Genomic DNA, 24965 nt, shown 5'->3' with positions numbered 1-24965 from the left:
AGACAGGACACTTGCAAAGCTCATGTCCAGAAGCCAAGAAAGCAAACAGTAAAAAGAAGCAGAAAGGGAAGCAGAAGAAAGGATGGCGATTTTCACCTCCAGATTCAGAGGACGAAGCATCAGAAGCAGAGGAGGAAGAGATCCCCGCAGAGAAGACCGAGGTTTCTCAAGAAATGGAGAACCAGCAAGGAATCACATCGGACAACAAGGATGCACAGATTCACACAGAGAAGTCAAGCGAGGGTATGATTATGGGAGGGATCAAAAGGCATCACCACTCAGATACTTCAGATTCAGATAAGGAAACAGCCTCTCAGAAAGCAGAAACACAGCTGGTCTTAGCATCGATTGAGCCCACTCAAGGTGAGTGGCGCAAGGTCGAAAAGAAAAAGGGGAGAAAAACCTGATGGGTGAGTCCTTACTCACCATCGGAATGTAGTTTTTCCCCTCTTTATCTTCCCTCCTCTCTTTCTCTTTCTCTTTCTCTATTACAGTTTCTTTGTAATGTTGCATGTGGTGCGAAAGCACTGGAGCCCAATGGGCACCTTTTCAGGTATGCTTCAATGCATATGATTGTGTAACTCTTTATTATTTTTTAATAAAAAGTTACTGTTTTTTCCTTTGGAAAAAAAAGAGGTTTGCTAGTCGTGGATTTGCCGAATAGAGGGTCCAATGAGAAAATCAGTTAATTCATTGAGCAGATATGGGCGCAATTGGTTTCAAGCAAGTTTTGCAACAACAGATCAACGTTAGGTGGAAGAGAAAAGCAAACTGAATAGGAATTTTCAAAACTTCTCAGAGGGTTTCCAGATCCATATTTAGGTGGAGATTCGATATTTTCAGTTGCAGGTCGTAGTAGTTTTTCCAGTTAGTCAGTGTTAGCATCAAGAGCAGCAAAACATGTGCCAGATTCTATAGAAGAACTTTCGGAAAGTTGAGCGAGTTGCCCAGTTGAGGTGTTGCAGACAGTGTGAGGATCGAAGAAGGATTTCTGGAGGCAAGCAGGTGCAGATCTGCACATTTTCAAAGGAAGTGAGAGTAGTAGAAGCAGGGCAGCAAGAAAGAGAGGAGAATTCCAGTGTATTTCTCAGTTTTTGAGTTTCGCAGGGATAGCCACAGCAGGTCTCAAAGATCAAGATAGACTTTACGGAACCTCTAACTTGTTAGTTTTTGTAGCATCAGATGGTGTTCTAGTCTTGAAACCTTGAGGAAAGGCTTAAACACATGAATTCTCAAAACGCAGAAATCGTTTATGGAAATTCCACCTAGAGATGGCTTAATTAAATTAATTGACCATAATTAAAAATTTCCTAAGTCTAACTTAGGAAAAATGGTTAATTAATAGTAATTAATTGAGAAAGGTGAGAATTCTCTAGAAACTCACACGGATTGACTTGGAGGTGTTCTCAACCATTGATTAATTTTGAATCGTGGTCGTTGGAGTCCCAATTGGAGATTATAAGAAGAGGTCGATGGGTAGATTGAGAATATACTAGTGCAGATACTTAGTTGCCTATGCAGTTCGTATTCCCAATAGCAGGAGTGATTCAGCGGTGGATATCAAGCCAGTAGCATGTGGAAGAGGGGCAGCATAGTATTACTATGGAGTTTCCACTTCCAGAGAGTCGAAAAGAAGAGGGTCGAAATTATTCTCCAAGAAGCAACACAGGGACTGCACAGTTGCTTTAGCAGAGCAGTTCGATTGGGGTGAAGGGAAGGTCTTTTTCAATTCCAGAGGCTAGGGATATTTTCCAGTGTGTCGAAGAGTGTTTCCCAATCAGCAACATGCAGGATGGCTTGATTGGTAGTAGTTTTGGGTTGAGCGTGAGAGGGTTTCCGCAGAAGTGATGCAAGGCCTACGCAGAGGGTTTGGACGGCTAGCTTTTCAGAGGCAGTTAGGTGCCGAGATTGCTTGGAGAGAGGGAAAAATCCCTCAATATATTTTTGTCAATATTTCTCTTGGGTAGAATCACTAGTTTGGCAACATTTTATTTTACTCAAAAATTTTGTTGTTGCATAATAATAAAAACCCTCACTGCTGCACCGATTTTCCCACATTGGATTTTTCTGAGGACATTTGTCCAAAAATAACAGTGTGTGTGTCCTAGCATTTCTCAGTTTCCAACAATTTTATTTCCGCAATGTTTATTTTTATTTATGAAGAAATTGCAGTGTGATTAATTCGATATTAATCAAAAAATTAATAAACCAGATAATCAATTAGGAGAATTAATTTTAGTTGTTGCATTTCAAGGAATTTTCACATAACTTTGGTGTGTGGAAGGCTGGGATGACTTTCTTGTTGGATGAGTATGGACTGAAGGAGTTTCCGGATAGTGTTCTTATCGTACAAACAAATCCACAACAACATGCAACCTATAACAAAGAAATGGCCAAGGCTAAGAGGATGATCCTAGATGGGGTTCGAGATCATATTGCAAAGAAAGAAACAACAAAGGAGATGTGTGATGTCGTTGTGAAGCTATACTAGGATCCATAAAAGAATCATAAGATGGTTCTCATGGAGAAGCTGAGGACCACATAGATGCTGAAAAGTGAAGACGTGACTCCATACCTCACTAGAATTTGGGACATTTGTTATGAGCTAGCAGTAGTAGGTGAGCAACCAAATGATAATGAACTTGTGTGGATAGCATTAAATGGGTGTTCTAGGTTGGAGGAGTTTGCATTGGCAGCAGTTATACATCCAAATGGAGGAGGAGCATGATAACTTCAGAATTTTTGGTTTGGGAAGGGTCCATGGAAGAGCAGCAACAACTGCAATATACTCTTCATATGGAATAATACCTTTTCCACAAAGGCCCACAGTTTTCAGTGGCAGGAGGATCAGTGTTAGTAGGCACAGTCAGATCTTGATAGGCAATGCACAGACTAGTTGCAGTGAGTTACTAGAGGGGCACAGATCAGATGAGTGCAAATAGATACTCAGTAGACAGTGCAGAGACTCAGGAGACAGTTGCAAACCCAGTACAAGGACACGGTGGATCCGTAGATCAATTCTTAACAGCAGCAACAACATTAGATCAGATGCAGCGCACGCAGTGTTGGCAGCAGTGCAAGATGGCACAGTGCAGTGTCAGCAACAGTGTGGATGCAGGATGGTTTAGCTACAAGGTTAGCAGATGAATCAGAGGTATGCATAGTGGTTGATGGACAGTGAGAGGTAGTTGTATCATAGTTGTCAGACATCAGCAGTGTGAGGTGGTCCAGCTACAGACTTTCAGGATATTCATTAGGGTGATGGGTATAGTAGTAGAGTGGAGAAGATAGAGAACACCTTCCTCGCTATAAGGGAGTGATAGTTTTTGGTAGCATCAGATAGGTGTTCTAGTCTCAAATTATGTTGGAGAGTCTAAAGAACACGAAATCTCCAAAACCCAAAAAAAAAATTGGGAGAAAACACGTAGAAACAACTCAATTAAGTTAATTGATCAATAATTAAAAATGCCTAAGTCTAACTTAGGAAAATTGATTAATTAACAACAATTAATCGAGAAAGCTCTAGACACTCACACGGATCGAGTCTAAGATAATATTAGTCGTTGGTAACGATTTAATCATGGTTGTTGGTGTTCCAATGAGAGATTATGAGAGCAAATCGATGGGTTGGAGATAGATACAGTTGTGAGACACATCAAGCAAGAGCGAGAGCGAAATCCTTAGGCAAATCGAGCTATCCAGTGCAGTAATTCAGCAAGGAAGGAGAGTTTGAGCCAGAAAACGGGAACAACAGTGATTGAGGAAGCAATAGCAGAGTTCCAGTGGAGTTCCAGTGTCAGAGAGTCAGCAGAAGGGAGGTCGCATTATTTCCTCAGTGAGGCTAGACAGGGGTAGCAAAGAAGCTTCAAAGGGCCAATTCGATTCAGCTAAAGAGGAGGTCGATTCAGGTGTTAAAGGCCGAGAAAATATCCAGAAGGCCAAGCGAGTGATTTCCAGAGGCAGAGTCAGGCTGATCAATAAATTTCAGGCAATTCCACAGGTAATGCGTGTTGGAAAATCAGAAGGGCAGAAATATTTTCTTTATGTTGATAATTACTTGTGATATTCTTATGTTCTTATTAAATTTCTTGTGTTCCTTTTAACTTAGTTCATCAAGCAATTATCAATAACCATAACATGAAGATCAAAGACGCCAGATGTAGGTGGACAGCCAGGGAAAAACCCCTAACTAGGGGAAAACCCAGTCAACAATTCTTCCTTCAATATTTTCACGAGATAATCCAAGACTCCTTGACCTAGACACAAACTTCCTTCAACCACCAATTCAGCCCATCCCTTCTTCTGCGGATGGGCATGTGTGAGAGAGAGATAACCCAAAAAATCAATCTTGTCTTTCCCAGCAATTCTCCTCACCCTTCTGCAATTTCACACTTTTTCTACTGCTCCTTGTGTATCGAACTTGTGAGAGTGGATGCACCAAATGAATCGAACTACACAATATTTATAGCCTCTTCTGGAGTTCGAATTACCCTGATGTAGGCCGACTTGATTAGGTGAGGGTCAAATTGGTGTGGAGCTGACAAATGACTTATTTTACCCAATAATAATTATTTTTACATGATTCAAAAGCCCAAGAAGGGTCTCATTAAATGGACAATGACTCTAATGACTCAAGACAAAACTTCGAAGTCCTCAATGGGGACTTTGACCTAAAACATGATGACCTAAGCATGAAACATGTCTTAATAAGTCATAATAATAATAATAAAAAAAATATTTTTCTTTCTTTTGATAAATACATTTCATTATGACTCAAATACAATTATGAAGACCAAACCTAGTTACATTCTTCAGCAATATGAGTAGGGTTTGTGCAAAGGCTGACACAAGGGCATTTCGAGTAGCCCAGTTGGGCCAGTTTCTGGAGCTGGATCAATTGGGGAGTGAGACAATTGGTCTCACAAATATTTTGGCTAGTTTATTTTGCTGGAGGATTGCCAGTAAGGCATCCAAATTATTGTACTCAGATATTATTGTTGCATACTAATAAAAATAAACCCTCATCTACTGCACTGGTTTTCCCTTCCGGGTTTTTCCGGGGACTTTTAGTCCAAAATTATTGTGTCGATTTTAATGTGTGTGCATCTATTTTCTCAATTCCATCATTTTATTCAACTTCTGTGGAATTTATTTGTGAAGAATTGTAGTGTGATTTATTCAGTATTAATCCAAAAATTAATAAATTGCTAATCGATTGGGAGAATAATTTCAGTTGTTGCGATTCAAAGGAAATTTCACAACCAAGTCCCGTAAAGGCATTCCCTACCTTGGTATGAGTGGCTGACAGTCAACCCTATTAGGTGCATCTAAACCCCAAGGAGAGGTGGCATTTTAAAGGTCAACACTTCAATCAATAGGTATTAGTGTAAATAAGTGGCAATCATAGGGAAAAGGTTTCATGGCAAAGTGTCATAGTCAAGGGGAGTCCACATCATGAGTGTATAGATGTAATGGAAGGAGCAATCGTGGAGGCATGAGTTACCATGCTTGGCCTACTTTTTCCAACCCTCTAGTGCGTCATTTACTTCTTTTTAATTATGCTTTTATATTTGAGTGCACAACTTGTTGACCACTAAAGTTGCACCTGAAATTTTTGAAGATTCCATACCCAAAGATATGTCAGAGGCTTCATGTACCATCAAATTTCATCTATCATCAAAGCTTTTTAACTCAAATTTCTTCTTTTCGTCTTCTTCTATGTTGTACTCAGATTCCACAAGCCCTGCAGGGATGATGTAAGGTGATACTAGTGTGATGAATTGAGTCATGTAATAGGCCTAGGTAACTTGGGACCTTGTCATTAAGTGAGTTTAATTTGGGAGGTTTTTTTACTTGGTTAATTATTAGGTTCTTTCAAGGACTTAATAATTAATTGAGTTTTTTCCTCCAAGCATAACCCCAAAGTCGAAATGTGGCTTGATGGAGAGGCCTTGGGTGAGTCCTAATGTCTAGAGTCGTTTTATATTGTTGTTTTGGTGTTGTTTTGAGTGGCATATTCCTCAATTTTGTAGGTCGCAGGGTTTTGTTCCATTACAAGAGGCTGAAGCCTTGTTTGGGCAGTTTCTTATAAGGCAGCTGCAAACCTATACATTGCTTGGGAGAAGGGTTGAGCTGTTAATTTTAGGAAAACATGTTCTTTGCTTAGGACAATTACTTCTAAGATCCATATTAGCCCAATTTTAATTCATTTCATTTCCATTAGCAATCACATAGAACATAATCATATTGAGAGTAACTGATGAAAGAACATAGACGATAAGAGTAGAGGACAAGCCAAGACAAGAGGACACAAGGATATGGCTCAAGCCAGGGAAAAACCCCAAGATGGGGAAAACCCTTGATCAATTCATCTTATTATCAAATATCAAATGTTCAGCAGAGAATGAGAGTACAATCAAAGTCAAGTGTGACTTGCCAACATGATGATCAATTCCTCAGTCCAAATGACCAAGAAGTAGCCCAAACAAGTCTTTCATTCAACCTTCAAACAATAGAAGACATACTCTGTCCTAGCCAGAGGTCAACAATAGACAAAGCGGCTACAAGGCAGTCTCCTGAAAGAAGCTCAATTCAGGATCAACTAATGCGGACTTCTTTGTTGATGATCGTGAACCCAAAATAGTTCAATTCTGAGAAGATTGCAGGTCTGGTTAGGGCATACATCAGTCCTAACATATTGCAGCAAAGTCATGTGATTAACCCCAAAAGAGCTCGCACTTCCTTGCAGATATTGCGGCTAAGGATGGAGTGATATTTAGGCTTTACGATCACCATCAAACTTTGGTCCAAACCCTGTAATCTCCATAGAACATATGCGGCCTGCACGTGAAGTCAAACACTGCTCATAATTGTCCTCAAATGCCCATGAAATATGCCCAGACTTGCTCCAACAGCCTCGGCCGCCCTTCTTATGGAATCCAGTCCATCACACAAGAGAATATAGGCCTGCAGCCTAACTGAAGTAGCCTTCCAAGTGCAGCGGCTCACCTGAAGTAAAAGGTCCCACACAAAACAATCCTAATACATCCTCTAAACTATCCAGAATTTCCTCAAGGCTTGTGGCTGTCTATCTGAAGCATCTCGACCCTCATGCAGAAGAAAACCCAAAGACAAACCACGCTTTGTCCTCCTCTTCTAAGTACACGGCTACCTCAAACATATCACCAAGCATTGGATGATCTAAATGAGGTAGGAGGACTCCTCTATTTATATAAGATGGAGAGGGTCAAGAGACATGTCAGTTGGGCTTTATGAGACTACATGGAGTGGAGGCCGAACTTGACAATTTGCATGTGAGAGGGCATAAATTCAAAAACACACTTCTCCTTATCCAAATTTGATGTTCTTTAGGTCAATTTTGGTCCTCTCGAAGAGAGGAATTTAATGCAATAATTATCTTCATCAAATGAGATGTCCAAAGTGGAATTTGGCCCTAGTTGCCAATTTTAACATGAGCCCTGTACCTCAAGTTGGAAGGGGCAGCAAGGCCTAAAACAGGGTTGGATTCCACTTAGAACAACAGCGTATGGGAGTAGGAGGCTAAGGGAGGAAGGTCACAGCTGTAGGAGGCCTATTGGAGCTAACAATTAGGGTTGACATGGACTGTAGTGTGCCCTAACCAGACCGCAAACTTAACATCAGTGCACATCAACTCATAAAGGTATGTTGTGATGTGTTTTATGTTGGTTTGTTGCTAGTGGATGAGTGGTCCAAGTTGGACAGATTTGATTGGGCATCTTGAGGTTGTTGGAGGGCAACAAGTAGGTGCTCAAAGTGGCCCTAGATCAGCTTGCCAAGAAGGACATTAACAGTTGTAAGGAGAATGAAGATTGGAGGCCTAGAAGCAGTCTCTTGAAGGGCAAAGGGGGCTGCTATAACAGGCTGATTAAAGGCTTTAGTGTTGATACCTTGAAGGACAAAGGATAGCTAAGAGAGTCAGCCCAAGTTCATTGTTGGAGAAGGACATCTTGCAGTGATAGGTGGTAGCCCTCCGGCCCAAAGTTTGTCTTCATTGGAGTGGCGTAAGAAGGCATTAGAGGGAGGGAATCCCAAAGGAGTTGAGGAGCAGCAGTGAGCAGTTCAACTCAATAAGAGTCTCTATGTGTTGATGTGTTTTGATGGACTAACGATCAGCTAGACAGCAGTTAGAGTCGTGTTCAGTGACCTAATGGAGTTGGCTCATTAATAAAGGCAAAGAGGTGTTGTTGTAGATCGGAGCCGAAGGACCGGCTAGATGTGTTCAGGGTACGACCAAGGCAGCTGCAAGTAGCTCTACATCAGCTAGACGGTCAGTGTATCTTGTTCAGGCAGTTTGGTTGTCATAGTTGTTGACACCAAGTCCCAGTTGTAGTCTTGTATCAGTAGATGTATGAAGGCCATTATCCCTGGTACGGGAGCCCTAAACAGTGGTATTACAATTTGTTACTATAACGAAGTTGGGTTATTGAAAATTGTAAAAAGTTATCTATATTTGTGCATGTGTTGATTTACTGTTGTTTATATTTCGTTGTGCAAAGTAGTTTGTTGTGGTATTTGGATTGGTAGTGTCAGTGATTCTAAGACCCTAACCTAGATTCCAGTGTCATGGAAAAACAACACAAACCCTAGGGTACAAGGTTGTGGAGAAATTGACACCACAAAAGGGGTTTGTGGGCTCAAATCCCAAGAGTTGGGTTTTGCACCCAAACTTGTGTGTGTGAAACCATGCATGTGTTTTGATGACTTAGCACTTGGAGATGATGGAGCACCCTTAATGGAGCAAGGGGTTGCCAAGTACACCAAGAGAGCCCTTTTCAATGTGGATAAATTAATTTATTTGTGTGTTTGTGTGCACTTGTAGCAAAAGATTCAAGTCGGCCTAGACTTAGAAGGTGCCCATAAGGGCTAGACGTTGCACACCCTTGAAAACATATAAATAAAAGGACGAGGAGCCTCATTTCTCACCAACCCAAGTGCAATTCGTCATATGTGGAGAGCATTTGAAGGCTAAGGCAGCCGCAACTAAGAGAGGATAACTTCAAAGGGACTGGTTTGTGGGTCTTCTTATGTTTGGTACAGGTCCGAATAGGAGCAGGAGGCTAGCCGCAAGCTTGAGGGACTGAATTTTGCATTGATTGGGTTGATTATTCTAGATCTTAGACTTTTGTGATCCATAATGATAATGAGATTGTCTTTCGAATTAATCACATCATGACGATTTGGTCGACGTTTCAAACCATCTAATGTGGTTCATCCTTAGGACAAAGGTGAAAAAATCAATCTTTCTAAATGATTAAATAGCAGAGATGCATCCGGGTCTAGAGTTAGCCATTAGGAATTAGTTAGGAATTAGTTTTGTTATTTATTTATTTTTTTTATTTTTTTTAATTATAAATATTAAAATAATGTCAAGCCAAAACTAGATTAATTTAATATTTAATAAAGGGAGGGGAATTGTTAGTTAGGAAATAGCCCAAAGCGATGGAAAAGGTTTGTTGATGATACATGTGTCATTTGGCCCCATGGTCGTGAGAAATTAGATATGTTTCTCAACCACCTTAATTCCCAATCCGAGTCCATCAAATTCACGATGGAAGTCGAAGTTAACGGGTGCCTTCCTTTCCTTAATATTCTCCTCTCTAGGATGGATGATGATTTCGTTTCTCACCAAGTTTTTCGCAAAAAAAATCACACGAAACAATATCTTCATGCCAATTCTCATCATTTTTCGGCACAAAAATTATGAGTTCTTAACACTCTGGCTACCCATGCTCTCAGGATTTCTAATGAGAATCACTTAGAAGAGGAAAAATCTCATATTTTGAAGGTTTTTGAAAATAATGACTATAGTAGGCAACAAGGCCTCAAAGCGTTTCAAAGAGCCAGTACATAATCCAAAGTTAAACCTACTCGTGATGATTAGATTCCCAATGTGCAGCTTCCCTTTATCCAAGGGACCACTGATAAGATTGCTCATATTCTTAAGAAAAACAGAGTTTCTGATGTTTTCAAGCCCCTTAATACCATTAGAAACTCTCTTAGATCTATTAAAGACCTGATCAACCCTAAAGACATGAAAGGGTCCTACTCTATTCCTTGTTCGTGTGGGATTCCTTACACTGGTGAAATAGGTTGTTCCATCAACCAAAGAATCCATGAACATGCAGCAGACATTGGGCACAGTCGTTCTCGTTCCTCTGCTTTAGTCGAGCATGCGATGAAATCCAAACGCCATGTTTGCATTAAGGATTCCCATGTCATCACTAAGGTTGATCACTTCTATCATAGGAAGCTAAGAGAGGCTATTGAGATCGAGAAGCATGCAATCAACCTCAATAGGGACGATGGTTGGACATTAGGTAGGAGTTGGATTCATACCCTCTCCTCTTGATTTCCCATCTTTTTTTTAATTTAACTTGATTTTATTTAATTTAATTTATTTATATTTTGATTTTTTTCTAGCTTTCTTATTTTTTATCTGATAGTTTGATAACTTTATTATAGTTAATTTTTAAAAATCTTTCAAGTATTTTCCATTAACTTAATTCATGTTAATTAAAAATAAATAAAAAATTGTTATCAAACATAAAAATAAAAATAAAATAAATTATTAATTTATTATTATTATTCTTCTACTAAAATGATTACTAACGGTTATTTCCTAACTAACAATTCCCCTCCCTTTATTAAATATTAAATTATTCTAGTTTTGGCTTGACATTATTTTAATATTTATAATAAAATAAAAATAAAAATAATTAAATAATAAAACTAATTCCTAATGGCTAACTCTGGACCCAGATGCATCTCTGTTATTTAATCATTTGCAAAGATTGATTTTTTCACCTTTGTCCTGAGGATGAACCACATTAGATGGTTCAAAACATTGACCAAATAATCATGATGTGATTAATCCGAAAGACAATCTCATTATGGGTTGATTATTCTTGAGAAGTAGGGCCAATACTTTCTGTGAGCTTATAGATGGGACCGAGCCCTAGCTTTGGGTTGGTTTGTGGTCAAGAAGGTGTTAGATCAGCGTCCTAAAGAGGACTAAGTGACAGCGCAGGAAGGGAAGTCTATTAGAGAGGGACAACGAAGTTTTTTGGTAGTTTTAAGGTTTAGTTAAGGGTTGTTCTAGTGCCCTAACCAGGCCGAAAACTTCAGGTTTGAATTTGCACAAGTCCATGACCAGTAGCAGAGGAAGGTGTCCTTAAATCAAAGGTAAGTGTTCTCCTAAGATGATGTTTTTGCTTGGTGGTTGAGAGTCCTAGTTTGGTTAGTTTTCTTGGCATTTAAAGGAGCAGTTGGAGGGCTGACAATAAGTGCCAAATCAACGCTAAGTACAGTCACTTATGAAGGACTTTAAGGATTATTAGAAGAGAAAATGAAGTGAAGCCTAATGGTTTGTTTCTTGAAGGAATATGGGCAGCCAAGTGGGCTTACGAACAGGCACTAAGTTGACTGTTGGAGGACTTTTGATAGTGATAGTGGGCAGCCTCCATACCCTAAATTTTGTCTTCATTAAAGTAGCACAAGAAGGCAATAGTGGGAAGAAGTCCCAAAGTGTTATGCTCTTGAAGGACAAAGGAGCAGCAACTGGGTAGCTTAGGAGTTGTGAACAACTCACGGAAGTCCCTATGTGTTGACTCATTGATGGACTAATGATCAGCTAGAGGGCAAACAATTGGTGAGTCGTGTTCAATGACCTAAAGGAGTAGGATTCATTGATAGAGGCAGATTGGTGTTGCTGCAGATTGGGAGCAGAAGGACCAGCAAATTTGTTCAGGATACGTGGACCAAGTGGACCTATGAAGTGCACTACATCAGCTACTAGGTCAGTTGTATCTTGCTCAGGGTAGATTTGTGGTCATAGTTGTTGACACCAAACCCTAGATTGTATTCTTGTATCAGTGATTATATGAAGGCCATGATCCCTAGTACGAGAGACCTAAACAATTGTACTACAGTTTGTTAATATAACAAAGTTGGGTTGTTGAAAATTTGTAAAAATTTGTTTATTCGTGCACTAGTTGATTTACTGTTGTATTTATTCCACTGCGCAAAGTAGTTTGTTGTGGCATTTGAGATGGTTGTGTTAGAGATTCTAAGACACTAACCTAGATTCTCCAGTGTCGTGAAAAAACAACACACCTATCTGCTTCTTACATCCAGAAGCTAAGTGCAACAAGTACACCTTACCTCTGTTGAAGATGATATCATATCCATTGTCCTCAAGGGTAGCTAACGAAACAAGATTTTGCCTCAATCCTGGAACATAGAGAACATCTCTGAGATGAAGAGGATTACCTAACTCCCTCTGAAAACTAACTGTACCAACCCATCTAGCTACATAGTGACCATCATCTCCTAGCTCAATTTGAAACTACATATCCTTCTCCTTCAGGTGGTTGAAACTCTTCTTGTTCCCGTTAATGTGGAAGGATGCTCCTAAATCAATATAACATATATTGCTATCTATTGAGCTTGCCATACAAGCAATCAATGATAAATCTTTCTCGAACTAGGCAAAAAATGCATCTACCTTTGATGATGTAGCAACATGATCCTTACTGGACTCCTTCTGCTTAGGACACTTAGTGGCATAGTGTCCAAACTCATGGTAGTGGAAGCACTTAATCTTGCTTAGATCCTTCTTCTTGCCCTTCTAATTGGACTCAGCCTCTCCCTAGCCTTTCTTGCCCTTGGCCTTACCTGCCAAGGCAAGGTTCTCCTTGTCCACTGACATAACTGCTCTCCCTTCTATGGCTCCTCTTTGGATCTCTTCATGTATGCAGTCAGTCCAAAACCTTTCAGAATTTGGAAAGTTCTCTCTCCCACTCACAACATCCTAGATCCCTTTCCAAGACTTGTGAAGTCCAAATAAAGCAAAACTCACAAAATCATGATCAGATACATCCACCCCCACACCACCCAATTCATCTTGTACCTCAGTGAACCTTGACAAATATGTGACGATGGGCTCATCCTTGTTCATCTGGATACTCCTTAGCTTCTCCTTAAGAGCAAGCTTCCTAGTAGCACCGCTACTCTGATATAGTTCTAAAATAGTTTTGAACATCTCATAAGTTGTCTTATTCTCATGGACATGAGGAACTATATGATCTCTGACCCCTTCTAGAATAATCCTCCTTGCCTTAATATCATTCTTATTATTATGGGCCAATTGTTGGGGATCTTAAGGTGGCATTATCACCTACTTGATGAACTCTCCCACCCCATTATCTTCCAACACTATTGTGATCCTCCTTTTCCAAGAGATGAAATTTGATGCTCCCTCTAAGCAATGATTGACTCTCAATCCTTGACATGCCATTCTACCTACTTAGAGAGCTCTCCACACTTTCCCACTAACAGCCTTGTAATCCTTCACAAGAAGTTGTACTTATGGCTCTCTTATCAGTGTTGTAGTCCTTCACAAGCGCTGAATAGGGCAACTACTAACAACCATCCAACTTGTACATAAGCTGCCCACAAAACTGTCCCAAACCTGGACAATCAACCTAGCAAACAACACCAGCTTAGAAGAAGATTTACCATACCTAAGAAGTTAACTTATGTCCCAAATCTCTGCCCTTGTACATGCACTGAAGATTACAATTTTTGGCCCTTTGGTTAGGGTTGATTGTAGCACTATAGAACAGCGGTAACTCGGACATGAACTGCCCAAAAAAAACTTCACTCCTTCTCTCCTAACAGACCTTTGTTCCTACGCTACCCTTTGATCTCTCTCGGCCCCTGTTCCAGTTCCCTTTTACCCCTGCGTCCCTCCCAAAACAGAGCTATAGGAGTCAACCTCCTGCACAGAACCCTATGCACAAAATTGTCCAAAACTCGTCCTCCAACCCTCTTCCTCAACTCAACCTAGTCCAGTCACAAGAGAGACACCAAAACAGACTCCTCAACTTCGGTTGGACTCCTTGAGGCTACAGTTGATCAGATCTCCTTTTCCTTGGAATTGTTGCACTTGTGATGCGTTGGTCCTTATTCTAATCCACGCTCTGATACCATGTAGAAAATCCACGAAAATTTTGATCTGCTTGAATGAACAAATTTGAAACTAAATTGTACCACCAAAACACATAATTTCTCTACTCTTTTGCAACGGAATAGAACCGAATTAAAAACACATTCATACAATACAATAACACAGAAATTTCTAGGGAACCCAACTAGGAAAACCCTTTGCTTGTTTGAGAATTTATTGATAGAAATTTGAGCAATAGATCTCTTACAATACAAATGTTTCAATCAGAAAACAATCTTGTTCTCCCTCTGCTTGTCCTAAGCTTGAAACACCTTGCAAGAACCCTAATCTACTTCCTAAATCCCAAGGAATTCTATTCTATCAATCTGTGCACAAGCTTCTGCTCAGTACACCCTTCCCACACACACAAACTCGTGCTCTCTATTGTCTTGTCTCACCAACTCGTGCTCACAAAACAATTGAATAATTCTGTGCCTTGGTCCTCCTTATAAGCTTTTTAAATAGGATACATCTGGCAAGTTATATTTTTGGAGCTCAAACTAGTGATTGATGAGTTAAATGAGTCTAACTGACTCATGCAACTCATCCATCCTCACTTTAGAACTTGAGACTCACTCACTTGTCTTTTTCAAAAGATAACTCACACTAGAATACAAACAAATTGAACCTTCCACTTCTACTTATCAGTCAAACTACTTCATGAACTATCCTAACTTATAGGAATTTTCCCTAATTTAGGAATTTGTCCTAAATTTTAGGAACTCATCCTACCTTTTAGGAACTCGTGCATGCTAAGGAAAAATTGCTTATTGGTCTCTTTGACTAAGGCACAAGTCAAATAAGGACCTTTCTCACTACTATTTTCAACACTTACTTGTTGCATATCCAAAGCCCTAGCTAAATCATCAAAGACGTCTTGCATATAAAAAGAATATCTCTTTCTTTGATGCTTCTTTCTTCACTCAAAATCTTAAAATCTGAATTTATTCATTGTTAAAACATATTTAGAAGTGCAGGACAGCCCTAAGCTCATCCTTATTTCACTATATGATCGTTTCACACTCAAAACATACATTTCACCATCAATTTATACTAGCCGATTTCATGTTATGAAACCAGCGCAAGAAAAGATAGATCAACGCCTTAGAATTTAGCCTCTTCGAGGGGGCAACCTCCTTTACATTACATAAATGAACAATTCTTGAATGATTCAAATGACAAAACCTCCTTTCTATATATAGGAGTCTAAGGAGTCACAAAATAATCCAACCGACCTAACAATAATAATATAAAGCCACAAAAATAACAATAGAGGGATTCTATGGGGCACAGTAATAACAATATGGGGCCAATAGGGGCACAACAATATTAATAAGGGGTATAACTACAATAGTAATGGGGTAATCACTAGTATTATAGGGACCCAACATGCCCCTCGCCTTCAAAAAAGTGTTGTCCTCAACGCTTGAGTAGTTATGGATACTTCTGCATAAAATTCTCATCCTCCCATGTGGAATCTTCAGCAGATAAGTTCTTCCACTTGATAATATACTCTGAAATTGATCGATTTCGTAGCTGTCGAGTTCTTGTTTCTATGACTGCTTCCGGTTCCAATATAATTTTTCCTTCCTCATCAAGTTCTGGCAATATTGTTTGAACTAAGAGCTTGTCGCCTATAACCTTCTTTAAACATGAAACATGGAAAACTGGGTGCAATCGAGAGGCTGTAGGAAGCTCCAATTTGTATGCCATAGTACCAATCTTTTGCAACACCTTGTACGGACCATAATACTTTGGTGATAATTTATTATCCTTCTTAGCTTGCTTGAGGGACATTTGCTTATATGGTTGTAGCCGCAGGAATACCCAATCACCTACATCAAAACTTCTTTCACTGCGATGTTGATCTGCCTGTTGTTTCATTCTATTCTGTGCCAACACGAGGTTATCCTTTAAGAGTTGGAGGACTTGTTGTTGATGTTCGATGTGATGTTCCACTGCCTGAACCTTAAAATTTTCTCTTAAATATGATGTGATGGATGGTGGTTGATACCCATAAAGTGCCATAAATGGGGTCATTTTTGTTGCTGTATGGAAGGAAGTGTTATACCACCATTCAGCCAGAGGCAACCATTTGACCCATTATATCTGTTTATCAGATACAAAGCAACGAAGATATCCTTCCAAACATTTGTTTACTATCTCAGTTTGCCCATCAGATTGAGGATGATAAGATGAGCTATGAGCTAACTGAGTACCAAGACAAGAAAATAATTCTGTCCAAAAATTTCCAGTGAAAATGGGATCTCTGTCACTTACAATAATCTTTGGGTTTCCATGTAACTTTTGAATTGTTTCCATAAATGCAGTAGAAACTGTACTGGCTTTAAATGGATGTGATAATGCACAAAAGTGTGCATACTTGGTAAGTCTGTCAACTACCACCATGATGACACTTTTTCCCTCAGATTTGGGTAAACCTGTGATAAAATCCATTGAAACCTCCTCCCAACGTTGGCTTGAAATGGATAAAGGTTGTAATAGACCCGGTGTCTTAATTGTTTCCACTTTATTTTGTTGGCAAACCAAACATTCCGCCACAAACTTTTGAATATCTGATTTAAGGCCATCCCAAAAAAATTCCTTCTTAACCCTGTGGTAAGTTTTTAAAAATCATGAGTGCCCTCCTAAGGGAGAAGTGTGCAATTCCATAAGAATCTTTTGTTTTAGCTGGGAATTCTTACAGAGGTATAAGCGATCTTTGTACCATAATGAATCATTTTGCCAGCTAAATGTATCAGACGTACTGGAATCTTGTTGTAGCTTTCGAATAAGTGCCCACACTTCTTCGTCATTCTTCCATTCCTCCCTTGCTTCGTTTATCCAATCTGGTTGGATAATAGAAATGGCGCACAACAATGCTTCCACATCCTCATCCTTTCTTGAGAGTGCATCTGCCACCACATTTTGCTTCCCTTTTTTTAGATGATTTCAAAGTCATAACCCAACATCTTTGTGACCCACTTTTGTTGCTCTTCAGAGGATAATCTTTGTTCTAAAAAGTATTTAAAGCTATCGTGATCTGTTTTTACCTTGAAGTGTCTTCCCATTAGGTAGGGTCGCCATTTATTAAGTGCTCTTGCCAACATTTCCTTCTCATAAATAGCTTTGCTTAAAAACTTTCCCTTGATTGGATGACTTTCAAAAGCAATGGGTCTTTCATCTTGCATTAGAACAGCACCAATTCCATTTCCTGAAACATCACATTCCACAATAAAGGTTTTTGTGAAGTCTGGTGTAGCTAAGACCAGTGCTTGGCACATTGCCTCTTTAAGATGTTCAAAGGCCTTTGTTGCTTCCGGAGTCCATGAAAATGCATCTTTCTTCAATAATGTTGTTAGAGGTGCTGCTATTCTCCCATAATTCTTAACAAACTTGCGATAATACCCTGTCAACCCAAGAAATCCTCGCAGATGCTTTATGGATGTGGGGATTTTCCATTCCTTAATGGCTTTAATTTTGCTAGGGTCTACCTTAACTCCTTCATGAGATACAATATGACCCAAATATTCCACCTCCTGGACTCCAAAGAAACATTTGGATCTTTTTGCATATAATTGTTTCTCCTCCAATAGTTGTAGCACCCTGTCAACATGTTCAACATGATCCTTCCAAGACTTGCTGTAGATTAGTATATCATCAAAAAATACTAACACAAATTTTCTAAGGAATGGTTTGAAAATTGAATTCATCAAACCTTGAAATGTTGAAGGTGCATTAGTAAGGCCAAAAGGCATGACCAAAAATTCATAATGACTCTCATGAGTTCTAAATGCTGTTTTCGGAATGTCTTCAATCTTCATTCTGATTTGATGATATCCTGAACGAAGATCCAACTTGGTGAAGTAAATTGATCCATGCAATTCATCCAGTAATTCATCAATGACAGGAATGGGGAACTTATCTTTAATAGTGAGCTTGTTGAACTCCCTATAATCTGGACACATGTGCCATGATCCATCCTTCTTGTGCACCAATACTACTGGAGCAGAGAAAGAACTTTGACTCGGTTGAATTATACCAGCCTCTAGCATTTCTGCAACCATACGTTCAATTTCACTCTTTTGGACAGTGGGATATCTGTATGGTCTGATGTTTGGAGGAACACTTCCTGGAATCAGATGAATAGCATGATCATGATCACGCATAGGTGGGAGACCTTTGGGAGTCTCAAATACCTTGGAATGATTGTCCAGGACTTTTTGGAGATCTGGAGAAATAGATGATTCCGATGTGGAAACATCTAGCGAACATAATTGTGCAATTACACCTCTTTGCTCCTTTTTTAGGAGTTTTGTCATACTATTAGAGCTAATTATCTTTCCTGGTTTCCCTGCAATACCCCTTAATTCAACTTCCGTTCCTTCCGTAGAAAATTTGATGAAAAGTTCTTGAAAATTAAAAGCTATTGTGCCCAAGGATTGTAGCCATTGGACTCCTAGTACAACATCAGCACCTCCCATTGGAATAGAAAGCATTGGGCTAGTCAATACATATTCTCCCATGGATAGCTTGATATTATGGCACTTTCCAGAGCAATTTATTGTTCCTCCATTTGCAACCATCACTTGACACTCTAGTGCTGGATATAGGAAGCAATTCAATTCTTTTGCTACCTTACAATGAATAAAATTGTGGGTGCTTCCTGAATCAATCAACACTATTACCTTTTTCTTCTTGATTTGTCCTTCTATCTTGATGGTTTGAGGAGTGGTAATTCCTGCCAATGCATTACAAGATATGGTCGGATTTATTTGTTCTTCATCTAGGCTTTGTTCCTGGAGTATATCCTCTTCTTTTGACCTTTCTTTCTCCTTTTCTTCTTCCTTTTCACAATCTATGTAGAATAATTTCTTCTCAGCACACTTATGACCTTTAGTGTATTTGCTATCACAACTGTAACAAAGCCCTTTTGCTCTTTTTTATTCCAATTGTTGTGGTGTCAACCTTATAGGTTGTGGAAGACTATGGGCAACAACACTTCCGTCTTTATAGTTGTGAGTGGTATGCTTCCTGGTTGCCATAATTTTGCTTTCCATTTTCTTGCTAACCTGAATGCCTTCTCTAATGAATCAGGTTCCCAAAGGCGAACATCATGTTGGATATTATCCTTTAAAGACCCTATGAACACATCAATCCTATGCTCCTCTGGAATATCTTTTACCCTTATGTTCAATTTTTGGAACTCCTCAATGTGCTCCATTATTGAACCCTTTTGTTTGAGACTTATCAATTAGCTAAAAAAAGTGTTGCTTTTCGTATCCTCATAATGTGCTATCAATTCTTCTGTAAAAATTGCCCAAGTGATAAATTGTTTACGAGAGCAAAGCCATTGATACCATACAAATTGATTTGGTTCCAAATATAAAGTTGCCATACGTACCTTTTGTATGTTTTGCACATTATTGAGATCGAAAAATTGTTCCATCTGTAATATCCATGTTGCGGGATCCTTGCCATCAAACTTTCTCATATCTATTTTTGGAATATGGTGGGTCTTCGATCCAACATTAGACTCTATGATATCATGATTAACATTTATTGTGTTCACATCATGAGTTTCCTTTACTACCTTTTCACCATTAGTAAGTATTTCTTGTAGAAAATTTGTCAAATCTGTCTTCATATCTGTCATGCCTGTCTTCAAGTTTGAGTTCAAATCTATCTTCAATTCTTCCATGTCTGTCTTCAAATCTGTCTTCCAATCATCCATCTTAGCTTCCACGCCCTTTATCTTAGATTCCATGCCATTTATCTTAGCTTCTGTTAGCTTTTGTGAGTGTGACATTTGTTGCACTAGGTGTTTGCATTTTCTTTCCTCGGGGCATCAGTTACCGATAATAATTCTTTACTATGCCCTTTGAATTCCTTCAAACCCAGCTTACACAAAAATTTAAAAAAAACTACACACCTTTTTTCACTTTGTAGAAGCCTGATATTGAATCTGATGTATCTCTGTAATTCCAGATCCTCCAATTCTGAAATTGCGACTTGTAGTAGCCTTCTGCGTCCTCTTTCCAATGCCACAAGTCTGACCCAAATTGGATTCTCCAAGGAAGAGTTATGCGAAATCTCCCACAGTGACTTGATTATAGACTAGTTCAGTAGAGCGAACTTGTACGACGTGCCATGAGTCACTGTTTCGACCTATGGATCTGAAAAATTCATACAAGAAACTACAGTCCGTCCTCTTTCTGTACCTTCTTACGAAATTTCAATCCGATCCCCAGAGAGAAAGTTATGACGATTTTCCCCAGGTCACCTGTTTTGAATGTAATTCAGGAGTCTGCAAAAAGACCAACTTCCTCAGATCATATCTCCGCAAATATCGCGCGAAAAGCTCTGAAATTCGGACCCAAGGTTCAACGCGATTTTTTCTCAAATAGGTTTTTTTTGCGACTTCTGAAACGTCACAGAAAAAAAGTTATAGCGAAAATGCCACAATGACCTGTTTGGAGCAGCGAAACCTTAGAATCCAAAGCTCTGATACCAAATGTTATGAAACCAGCTCAAGAAAAGATAGATCAACGCCTTAGAATTTAACCTCTTCGAGGGGGCAACCTCCTTTACATTACATAAATGAACAATTCTTGGATGATTCAAATGACAAAACCTCATTTCTATATATAGGAGTCTAAGGAGTCACAAAATAATCCAGCCGACCTAACAATAATAATATAAAGCCACAAAAATAACAATAGAGAGATTCTATGGGGCACAGTAATAACAATATGGGGGCAATAGGGGCACAACAATATTAATAAGGGGTATAACTACAATAGTAATGGGGTAATCACTAGTATTATAGGGACCCAACATTTCATTCCTAAGTGCTCTAAAGTAGCTTAAAATGGTTTAAGTTCAAGTCACCTCTCACAAATTTCATTTGTTGGAGTGATAATCATATAAATGCAAATTTGAAGTTATATTTATTGTTTATCTTTAAATCAAATTTTGAACACACATCCACTAGTTCCTAACCATCTCTCTTGAGTGGATATTTTGTGATTTATGCTATTGATCTTGGAAAGCAATCTTAAGGTGTTTAATCACTTCTTGGAATCCTTGAACTTTACATTGTTATACATATTGTGGTTCATTGAAGAAAATCATAAGCTTGAATGAGATTAATTCACTTAAAGCGATTTTCTTAATCATCTATCATTAGTACATAGGGATAGTCCCCGCAGTCTTTGGAGCTAGCCTAAAGTGAAAGGGATATTGTACTGAGATGACAATGACACAATTCCCATCCTATTGCCCAAGGTAGCACCTGTGATTCAACTTTCCACTAAGGTGCTAGGTGGTAACAAATCCCATTAGGTTCTTTGCCCTGATTCTGATATTTTCAGACTCGTAAATTTGCTATAACTTCAATTAACAAAGAAGAATACCCTCTTTAGACAGCCAACTGGTCATCTTGATTGTGCGAGAATTCCTTTCACGATTGCTCTAAACAGGTCATAGATTCAGACCTAAGACTTCTTTATCAGCAAGATTTTCTTGCCTTGTTGGTATTCTCTCTCTTTTCATTCTCCATGCCCATGGGACGAAGAACCAATGAAAAAATCAACTGAAAGGATTAAAATTGTCATTGTTTTGTAATATATTTGCTTTTATAAGGGTCAACGTTGCAGTTTTGTGCAGTACACTGCAGATTTCATGCTTCTTCGTCGTCTACGAAGTGTTTACATCAAAGATTGTAAAGTTTGACCATTGATCTGCATGTTTTGTAATGTCATGATAGGAACCCAGGAGCCTCTACCGGAAAGAATGAGCGAGTTTGCCAAAGCTCCTGTATCAGGTCCAAAACCCAGGGGCCAGGACACATACTTTTGGACTTTGGTACGATTCGATCCAGACCTTTTGACACTGAGAATTTGAACCAAAGAAATCCATTTAGACTTATATTCTACAAGTTTGTTGCATTCAACGCCACCATTGCTCGAGAATTCAGTACCAAGGGAATAGATAGAATCAAAATCCCACAGCGCCTTAGTTCGTTTGTTTGTGATTGACGGACCATTAAGCTCTCTCCGTCAAGGTTCCGTTCTTGCTCTGGTCTACCACCCCCGAATGGCATGTCAATAAGGAATGACGTCAAGAGCAAAGCCTTGGATATATACCACAGACTGGGCACCTTAGCCAAAGGAAGTCCACGTTATATAGCGTATGCATGTTTCTCAAAACAGCTTCCAACTAGAACAACAGAACCCTAAAAATGGCGTAATCCACATGGGCTTTCAACAACTCGAATCGTATTTATTCACATCTTATTTTGTGCTTAAAAACGGGGATTGTGAGAACTTTCGATATAACTTCAATTGAAATTAAAATACAGAACAGTGCAAATTATTTTGCGAAAAATAATTACAAAACACGAATAGCTGTGCGTCTGAATATGAAGCTCGGGATGTGTATAATTTAAAAGTTCGGGATGTAAACTTACAGTTCAGTCGCAGAAATTCGCGGAGCAGCTTCTTCTCGAGTCCCTACACCGACACAGCGTCCGATAGCACGCAGCAATTTACTATAATGAATACGCAATACAAATTTGAGCTCTAAATGGGCCAGCCATTCGGCCTCAGTAAAAGGGGTTATCGTAGAACGGCATGATCCTTCATTTTCTGCAATTGGGTCCATAATTGTACTAAGCTCTGCATCGAATTCCTTCAGAAGTACTCTAATGGCTTCCCTAATGCTGGGAGAATTTGAAGGGAGCAGAACACTTGTACTATCTGATGCCATAGTTAGTTTCCTCTGCTGCTGATCAATACTAATACGCAAGTACTGTGAATGCAAGTATATATAGCGTGTATGTATTCTAAAGCTACATCTACAGTGGCCTGCTAAGCACAGCAGAGCCCTCGGCAGTAGAGAAAATCAACCCGAAGATTTCAAACATGCACGTCTGAAAATACAACTTGACGGTCTGAACTCGAAAAAGTTAAAATATCACGAGAAATTTCTTCCTATTCCATTCATGGTTCAGACCCGGAGCTTTACAGGAGAAGAAGAAGACTTCATATCTCGAGAAATTGCTTCCTATCTCATTTATGGTCCCAGCTTTTCCATGGCTGAAAGAAGAAAGAAGTAGTCAGTCGTACAGGGACGAGAAAGAAATTGCTTCCGATATCATTTATGGTCCCAGCTTTTCCATGGCTGAAAGAAGAAAGTAGTCAGTCGTATAGGGACGAGAAAATTCATGCTCTTGCGTTCATGATTACAAATTTTCAAAAGCGCAAGCGAAGAGGAAAGAAAGACGAAAGAGACGGAATGACTTACTACACACATGACACGGAGTCGGCAGGAAGAAGACAAAGACTTCGCACATGCATGGAAGGAGGAAGGCTTCATTGTTAAGCGTTGCTTACCGAGATCAGAATTTCGCCAGGATTCTGGTAAAAAACACTTTCAAAATTATGAAGTCGGACAGCTATAATAAGGATTGTCAAAAATATTTGTTGAATCGGTTCACAACACTATCTAAATTTCTATTGGTTTTTGAGTGTTTTTCCAAATCTTATGAAAAAATTTAATGTTTTAAAAAAAAAAAAAAAAAAATTCATCATCCTCTGAATTTCATTTTTTTTCCACAAAAATTGTATTAGGTTAAAACAAGGCATAATGTTAAAATGGTTTGAATCTTACTTAATTTGCAATTTTTTTTAAATTATTTCCAAAATTTATTAAAGTTTTGATATAATTAAATATTAAATTTATTTTTTAAGAAATGAATTTTTTTTGAATTTTTGAAATTTGAATTTTTTTATTTTTTTTGAGTGTGAATAATTAATTTTATGTGGTTTAAAATCAAATTTTCAAATTAACAAAAAAAAAAATCTCTAATCACCAAGTGTATCCAAATTTATGGATTTATTACATTTAAGGTTTTTACTAACCATAAAAATTGACCAATTTAAAAAACAAAAGTAACAGCACTATATATACACTAATTTTCCCCTTGTTGATTTTCATTATCCTTTTTTGTTAATATAGCAATATTTTATATCAAAGTCTGGAATTCAAGGCTTTTACATACATAAGAAATTCAGTGTAAAAAACATACAGAGTTTTTTCCATTGAAACCTTAATGCTACTATCTTTATTTCTATATCTTACCATTACATTGTTTATACTAAAAACTTCCCAAAACACCCCACAAAGCTTTACAATTTGGCATAACATATAAAGAAAGACAGGCTACCCATGACCATCTTGTTCTGCAGCATCAAAAGGCTAGCTAAGGTTCAAATTATTCTCAGCAAACGGCACCAGGGCGATGTTCGCAGCACCTTCAGCAACCTCTGCCATTGGCACGAGAACATCACGCAAACCGAACAGTTCCTTGAACACATTTACAGTAGTCGTTTCAACCTTTACCTCAATATTATCAACTTTAAACTTCAAGTTTATCATCCCGATGTTCAGATTTTCCATAGACTTTTGCAACAGTTCCATATCCTTCCCTAACCCTACTAAATGAGTCAGCACAATAGTCATCTTGTCTTGGATCTCCTTCACAACTTGCTTGGATGATTTGTCAATCATCTCCCCTACATTTCCATTCCTCCCTATATCCTCGGCACCATTCCCCCTGCCAGAATTCGTTGTTGCCATCTTCCTCGCTATCCTTGTCTGCACCAGAACAATTATGTTCCTCAACTGCATGACCCATCTTCTATATATAACCGCGTGGTCAATATGAGAAGAGACTCCCATCTTATCAATATTAATTGTATTCCCTACCTGCAACTCCTTCAAGGCACGCTCCTCCATCCGCAACACCGTCGAAATATATTCAGAGTGATACTCTAATGTACTGGACAAGATCTCACCCGCTTCCCCCATTAATAACCAACTAGGAGATATCCACCTGTCTTGCAACATGACCTTG

General features: G+C 38.9%; 1 protein-coding gene across 2 annotated transcripts in view; it reads right to left on the bottom strand.

Moving 5' to 3' along the window:
* LOC149232873 (uncharacterized) overlaps positions 1–23487 on the bottom strand; it is a 538221-nt gene extending 514734 nt beyond the window's left edge. The window contains exons 1-2 of one of the 2 annotated variants that reach the window (XM_089379531.1): positions 23354–23487; positions 22518–23230 (exon numbers count right to left, since the gene is read on the bottom strand). In XM_089379531.1, the coding sequence (XP_089235657.1) occupies positions 22518–22816 (299 nt within the window). In that variant the 5' untranslated portion in view covers positions 22817–23230; positions 23354–23487. Of the gene's footprint in view, positions 1–22517; positions 23324–23353 lie in introns of those variants that run through there. The other variant, XR_016248192.1, reaches the window with a different exon arrangement.
* Between the last annotated feature and the right edge of the window lie 1478 nt (positions 23488–24965).

This window comes from Pinus tabuliformis, chromosome J (genome assembly GCF_031772625.1).
Source record: "Pinus tabuliformis cultivar Carrire ecotype Pingquan chromosome J, CPIR1, whole genome shotgun sequence".
NCBI lineage: Eukaryota > Viridiplantae > Streptophyta > Pinopsida > Pinales > Pinaceae > Pinus > Pinus tabuliformis.
Note: the sequence above shows the minus strand (reverse complement) of the source record. Positions and strands in the feature narration are given on the sequence as shown.